Consider the following 7,906-nt stretch of genomic DNA (forward strand, 5'->3'; position numbering starts at 1 on the left):
AATGAATTGTACTATTGGCGGAAAATGACACTTTGTGAAGAGGCAACACATGGTTTTATTTATAAATTTGTGTTTTAATCAGCATTTGATTACCCAAAATGAGCTCAGGTGTCATCTTGTATCTGAATTGAATATGAAGACGGTTGGTGCCCTACTATGAACTACGAGGAAATTAGCGCTTAAATTGCCGTGGTTTTTCTCGGACACTCACTATTCCCGAAGAGCCGGAAGCGACGTTCAGAGATTTTGCCATTTTGGCGAAGATTGAAACAGCCTAAACGACCACATTGTCTTGGAAACCATTTGGAAATTGAAGTGAAACGCCTGTATAAAACTACCAAACTGGGAAATCCAGTCTGTTCCTGGAGGCTAAGAAGCATTGCGCGGCTGCCTTATCCTGATTGGGTAATATCAGCAGTGGATACCTCAGAAAACCCGACGACAGATTTCGAAGCGCCAGCTCCTAGTTCGGAAACTCAACTACTGGGCCACTACCAGCCGACAGAATTCTAAGTAAGTGGGCTTTGGACAGGATATAGCACCGTTTAGGCTTCAGTCACAGGACCAACACCGCATATCGAGTTTTTACTAATCGCGTGAATTTCGATCTTCCTCCGAGCCAAATAACTCTTGCTGAGTTTTTTGGGAATGTTTACAATTTGCAAAAGGATCGTTGTCTTGATTGTAGTCACTGTTTGCTGACATACCTAAGAAGAGCTGGACAGTTGATTTAAACTAGTTGCAAATCATCAACAACAGCCAATTCAGACAGCAACAAACCAGCGTGCTTCATTCTACACCTTAAAGCCACTTCTACACTCATTTTCAAGTACCAACTCAATAGTTCCAGTTCATGCTTTTCGAACCAAAGTCAGTGAGTTGAGCCTTTCTTATCTATTCTCCTGAGCTTCTAATCGCACCTATTCAAAATTGTTAGATCTTTTGCAAGATTATTGTAAACAGATTTCATAGAAGCACTTATATGAGAAGTTCTAAACAATTCACAAGTTCTCTTGAACGAGTGAATGAACAGGAGCCTTCAAAGCCTTAAGCAAATACTTAGATGGATCCCAACTAGTAATGTGGTGAAATATTGGTAGCTCGGGTGAGTTTATTGGTTGTTGATCAGGTGGCTGTTGATCTGTTCGCCGACCTTGGCAATCGACTTGCAAACGTTTCGTCACCATACGTGGAGACATCACCAGTGCGCAGTTGGGTGGGTACGTCTTCCTTGCGTGCGTGTGTTTATATAGCAATATCGATGTTACATTAGCTTGTTGTACGGCAAAGTGTTGAAATAATTGCCGCCTTGTATAAGGCACTACTTTTGGATTATCTCATGTCACATGATGAAGATATTTGTGCATTAAAACTCACTCGACAATTTGAGATCACGCAGAGCGAAAAAACGTGAAATTTTACAAGAGCAAGCAGACGACATTCATGTATGTAATCAATCATAAAGATGTAGCTGATTGAGTACTGCCTAATTTATTTTCGTGGCTCAAATGAATACAATATAGCATTTCAGAAAATTTGGTAGATAAATTTCCGCCGGCCATACATGACATGGCAATGTTATTTTTTCGGGCCACCCGATACTTATAAGTTGCTCACATCCTATTTTGAACAAATCATGTCAGCTGGGTATATGGACCACTGGTCAACCTGCACTGGTAAAATTTACACATAGCTCCGTACTAAATGTGATTTGAGGAGTAATAAAATAATCAAAGTACAATGACGTTACCTTTGTGAATGCCAGGATCCACTGGTCGATGGGATTCTCCGATTTGGTGTGCCGTTGGTGCGCTCCGTCTTACAAGCAAGTACATGATATCAGAGTACACAAACGCTCGGATTTAGCCTTGCAGCAATATGGAAAGCTCATAGAATGTGTCCCATTCATGCCTTTGAGGCCGCTATTCCGGGCTCTTCAGGGCCAATCATTCCGGTGGCATTCTGGGTATGCATATACACACCTACTCGTCTGTGGGAGCACCCGAAGGTGATTGTGGTGTCATTCCCATTTAACTGAATTTCGGACAAACGTATGTTGTGCTTCATCACTCTGTTTATATCCGGGAGCATCTTGCAGTGCAAATGTCGATTTATAGCGGATATGCCTAACGTAGGCATTGAAACATCAGTCTCGACTACTAATTTAATTATGTCTATGATGACAACGATGATAATAAGAATGATTCGTAAGAAAATTAATAGTGAACTAGTAATCATAGAGTTACTGTGTGCTTCATTATCATATTCAAGAGCATTCCATGCTGGCACCTAATAACGGGATGAAATTCCAAAGGCCACAGGTAAGAAGTTCGTACATTTCAGCAATTTGTCTGGCTCGGAGTGATACACAAGGTCGAAACAACTTTTTGGAGCAACTTCTGGAATAGTCCTGAAAATTGAAAAATTGAAAGACTATCTTCAGCCTGTTCAACCGGTTTGTCCCATAGGTATTTTATCAGCTTGGCGCTGGAACGTCTTAGTGTCCAAATGTATAGTATAACGGAACCAATGGGGCTAAGATCGGAGCAATTGGTTGTTGAATAATTGAAATGTGGGGGCCGGGGGTTAAAAACTAAACCCGGATCTTGACGTATCAATCAAAAATAACGTGAAATTTTAGAGAACCAAGCAGTCATTCGAACAGTCATGGCAACCGGTAATTTGTAGCACTATATAAAGCGCAATGCTCTGTCTACAAATACAAATGGAGTTATAATCTGTTGTTAAAATTACGATTATAATGAGAAAGGTAGGCATCCTCCGAATTCTTTCCGCAATTGAAAAGTGTCTAAATTTTCCCCGCGCCCAGCTTTGAAACAGCCTATGCGGTTAGGGCGGAAGAGGAAAGAATCTATTGTTTGCAATGCTTTGGTTGCAACCATGTTAAAACAGATTCAGATATAGCAATACATGCCACTCAAAAGCTAATAAAACAAAACTACCTGTGGAAACTTAATGATGTCTGAAGGCCGCTTGGCAAGCGGTAGAAAGGTTGCTCGCTGGATTACTGATTGATCCACAGTCAAGTGAAGTGAAAAGGCTTCAATGGAGGCATTCTGGAAGAATAATTGCCAATATGCATCCTAAATGGTGTTGCAAAACCTGAAGCTTATTTGTACTTGTACGTTAACGTTTACGATCACGATTGCAGCCGCGTCAAATCGCCCGCGAATAGATCGCTGACAAACAGATCTAACAGTCCGGCTGCAGGTGATATCCCTCGCGACTAGAAACGCGAGATACCTCTGAGAATTCCAAGGGATATTACATCCGTTTTGTCACACGTTTTCAAAACAGTGGACAAGAAACAAGAATCGTCTGTCAGTCGATCTTTCGCGAAGCAATCACGTTCGGATCCGTAATAAAAATCGTTCAAAGAGGTATTTTCTCATGATAGTGGTGCAGTTGTTTCATAATTAAAAATATTTCTAATTTGCACATGTACGGCTTGAAAAAATGTGTGAGCAAGTGATGTTACTTCACTAAAAAATATCAGGGCGATTGCTAAGCAGGATATAACAGAAATCGAGTTATGGTTACGGCAGACTGACTCACAAAAAAAGCGACTTGCCCACGTTCCAAGTAGAATTTTTGGAGTTTCACTCATCAAGGTTATTGGGATTCGGGTGTTTATGAAATATGGACAAATCCGTTTGTATCCCCCCACTTCTTGGTCGGAAACTGTATATATAGTGTCAGGTCGGGTTCCTAGATAATGTTGTAACATAATGACTCTCTTCCAATACGCGGAGCTGAGAAATGATGATCAAAAGACTTGCCTTAATTGATAGTCTTTCTAAACCAAATAACTGGATGATACCCAAAAAGCCAGTTGTGTGCTGCAGATATTAACATAAGTCGTGTGTGACCAGTTGCAATAGATATCTGCCGCACGGTATTTCACGCATCCGTAATCACTGAATCCTGCTTGATGTAGCTTGGATTCATAACTTACTGTGTTCTCATGGTATGGATCATCACAGCATGTGAAATATGCACACGTCTATCCTCTTTGGAAGAATATGATGGGTTCTTAACAGCCGGAGTCGGAAAACGTCGGGTCACGTAAAGCAGGCTAAAGTAAATTAAGCAATCTGGAAGACGAAAAGGATGTGAAACCTAAAAAGTTTATCACTGAATGGTGGGGCGCAAAGAGGAAATTCTAAATTTTTCAAGCCCATTTTGTCCATCCTAGCAAGGTGACTGTCTTGAGATTTCTAACCACCGAGTTATTATGACACCACCTACCCGAGTTGCAGTTATTGTAAAAAGCACGCGTATCCGCATAAATATGTCACACCTAAGGGTCTCACAATTCAGAGCAGTAAGATTGCAGATTTCCTGGATTTTGTACCTATTTATGCTTAAAATTGGCCTGGGGTTTTTAATATTCCATTGAGGAATCTTCGTATTTCGTCAGAGCAGCTAAATGTTGAATTAACCACTGTCAAAATGAAGCACTGACAATCGTTTTACGGCGGTAATATTTAGAGCGTTCTTTCCTATGGGATGTTCACTTTTCCGCACTTAAACTGTATTTATTTTCATCCAGATTTAATCAGCTTATGCGTCGGTGTGCTGAGACGGGATGGGGTGGGTAGCTACTTTGAGTTTATTGCAGACCCAATCTCGGCACCGGTGGACATGGTCGTCAAAATTATTTCGTTAGTTCCTCAAAATCCAGTAATGGTAACTCAGGTTCGGTTGAACAATTTTAGATAGATACTGATCTATAAGCTAGGGACACCGATTACAGATTTAATTAGCTTATGTTAGATTCTTCAGACAGCCTTGTATACAGCCATTCTTACATCCAACGCCAATCACCGTGTCACCGACAATACACCGACGATGTGGTGACCCAGGCCAACCTGTTGTAAGCAAACAAGTAGCATATCACGAAAACCACCCCAGAACCCATCAAAAAGTTCAAAGCAACCCCAACAGAGCTGTCACAACAACTTTCGTTATCAACAGAAGCAATGCTGAGACATCACCGTCGGTCCCGAACATAACTTGGCCCAACAAATTATCAGACATCAAGAAAAGGCGGGCGTGCGCGCTGCCCATGAATTTTGGTGGAACTGAAAAGTAAGGAAATGGAAGAGGCCGTGAAAGCCCAAAGATTAGTTGAGGCGATCCGCGAGACCGGTTCCAGACATTACCTGTGACCGAAATTACAAGGATCTGGATAGAGCGTCCATCTTGAATAGACGACAAGGCCTGAGTAGTTGGGCCAAATGCTTCGAACAACAGTCACCCTGACATCACGTGCCACTCCGCTGGAGTCTATGTCTCACGTAAAACCCTGCCCGATGAGCGGTATAAACATCTACTGTCTTTGTGTTTATTGCTGCATATGTTCTCTCAAGCGCCACCGAGCTCTTTGTCAGGATGATATCCCATCCGCATTGCCCAATTATCGTGTTGAAGTCCTAGGTCGTCGCTACCTGATCTGTTCTCCCGCAGTTTGGAAAATGAGACTGTCTCAGAACTAGGGAGAGTTGGCGAGAGTGGATTGTTTCAGGAAAGGCTCTCGTAATGAGTTTGGTAGCCAATGTGTGTTGTCAGCGTCACTTGTGGCTCTTGAGGCACCGACTCGGGAGCAGTAAGAGATCCTGGCCTCGTAATGGTTGTGTTGACACTCCATCAGGTGCTATAACAATGCCATACGTACAAACGACCCACAATTTTAGTACACCCAGATCACCATGACGTATTCGACTCAGCTGACCTGCATGCTTAGTTTAAAACACTTACACAGCAAGGAATGCTCCGGACGTTTGTGAAAAGTGTACGTTCTTTTCAGTCTCAGACATCCGGACCTGTGAATGTATACAGAGGGTTCTCCAAAAGGCTCCCTAAACAAGGCGGTGTCCGTCAGGGGTGCTTACTATCTCCATTCCAATTTAATTTTGTCACCACTGAGCTGAAAAGGCGAACGCTCGAATGACTTTAAAACCCAGTGTTAAAATGTCCTGTGAAGAAAACCTTGTTGGACTGAAACATGCAGAAGTTATTGATTTCGTCTTTGAAGAGGTGAAGAAGGCGTAAGTGTTTTAGGGTGAACTGAACAAACTCATCCCGTTCGTTTGTGACGGTTAGGTTGTATAACGGACACATTCATCGAAGGGAGGTAGACAACCCTTGACCTGACAGAAGGGTATGAAAGAGGCTAACAAAAGCCTGGGTGATGTTGACGCGACTCACCTACCAGGAGATCGTCTAGTTTCTACTTTGCCTGGTTGGAGACGCCAATCGGTGTCAGTTGTGCTCTTGTTTTGATTTTCAGTCCAAATTGACTGAATGAGTGTGTGCAGGCGTTGGCACCCAGGAATGATCATTATAAGCTAACACCTTGTAGAATCCCAACCCACGTTTTCTCCTTTTCCTCAGAAAAGGCTTCTAAATTGAACGGTGGCTGTACGGCAGCGAAGCATTAGTGTTAAAGCCTGATGTCAAACTATGGATAATAATCCTGACAGTTTGACGACTTGACAGAACAACTCTACCACTTATAAGCAACTTTCCTCATCGTTGGATCCACAGGAGACGACCCCTCTTACTGAAGATGCGTCAAATGTGTTATCATCTTCAGCAATAAAGCCTTACTGCAATGGATGCTTATAACATGACAGAACATTGAGTGTAGCCAGTGCTAGATATTAAATTTCTTAAGGGAAGGGTATATTTACATAACATGTCAAAGGTATGGCAATTTAAACAACTTACAATAGGTTTGTAGCGAAATCCACCCTACACAGAATGTGAAAAGCTGCTACATTACGAAAAATATGTCGTTTCATTTAGTAGAAAGCCTTTTAAAATATCGTAGAAAAATGGGTTCCAATCAGCGGTGAAAGATACTACTTTGGAGTAAGATAAGTAATTGTCCTTCATTATACCAAATTGGATCAGCTATTGTGGTGCCTACAAATAGCTCTCCTCACTTTCGGGGGTTACCTGGTTTCGATTTCACGTCGCTTTTCGGTGTAAAGCACTCCATTCATCTGATGACGTTCACCTTGAAGTGGGTTGTTTTCTTTTTTCGGTTGGAACAATACAACGGATCATCCATCATGCAAACCCAGTGTTTCTAGTTGTTCCAAACAATGGAATTCTCAGACATCCGTATATTATATAACAACGTACATCAGGAATAGGAGGGGGAAATAACGTAAAGAGGGTGCTGATTTTGAAAGATTTCCACTGATTGATAAACCAGATAATGAAGACGGCGTCAGTCATACTATGAAATACAAGAAAAATTCACGCTTGAATCGCGGTGGTTTTCTCTAACACTCATTATTTCGGTAGAGCTAGCGACGTTCAAGTATCTAAATTGCATATGAAGACGGTTGGCGTCATACTATGAAATACAAGAAAAATTCACGCTTGAATCGCGGTGGTTTTCTCTAACACTCATTATTTCGGTAGAGCTAGAAAGCGACGTTCAAAGGCGTTGCCGTTTTGATGAATACTGGATTAGCTAAACTGACCACATTGCCTTAGAATATCAACAAAACCGTTTGGAAATTGAAGCGAACCACTTGTGTAAAACTGCTAAACTGGGAAATCCAGTCTGTGCCTGGAATCCGAGAGGCAGTGCGCAGCTGCTTTAACCTGATTGGGTCTCATCAGCAGCGCACGCCTCACAAAACCCCACTAAAGTTTCGAAACGCCAGCTCCTGGTTGGTAGTTCGAACACTCAACCACTGGGCCACCACCAAACAACCAGCAGTCTAAGTACGTAGGCCCTAGGTAGGATATGGCGCCGTTTAGCCATCAGTCACAGGACCAAAGTCGCATAATCATTTCCCTTAGAAACGATTTATCTGACGCAGTTTTTACTCATTGCGTGAAGTTCAGTCTTTTTCCGAGCAAC

General features: G+C 42.2%; 1 protein-coding gene across 1 annotated transcript in view; it reads left to right on the plus strand.

The window, feature by feature from the left end:
• The window catches only part of T265_15638 (hypothetical protein), a gene marked incomplete at both ends in the record, with an annotated part of 65,767 nt that extends 61,059 nt beyond the window's left edge, over positions 1 to 4,708 (plus strand). Inside the window, one exon of the mRNA XM_009178827.1 lies at positions 4,574 to 4,708. Coding sequence (XP_009177091.1) covers positions 4,574 to 4,707 — 134 coding nt within the window. The remainder of the gene's footprint in view (positions 1 to 4,573) is intronic.
• Positions 4,709 to 7,906: the final 3,198 nt, after the last annotated feature.

This window comes from Opisthorchis viverrini (assembly GCF_000715545.1).
Source record: "Opisthorchis viverrini unplaced genomic scaffold opera_v5_691, whole genome shotgun sequence".
Classification (NCBI taxonomy): domain Eukaryota; kingdom Metazoa; phylum Platyhelminthes; class Trematoda; order Opisthorchiida; family Opisthorchiidae; genus Opisthorchis; species Opisthorchis viverrini.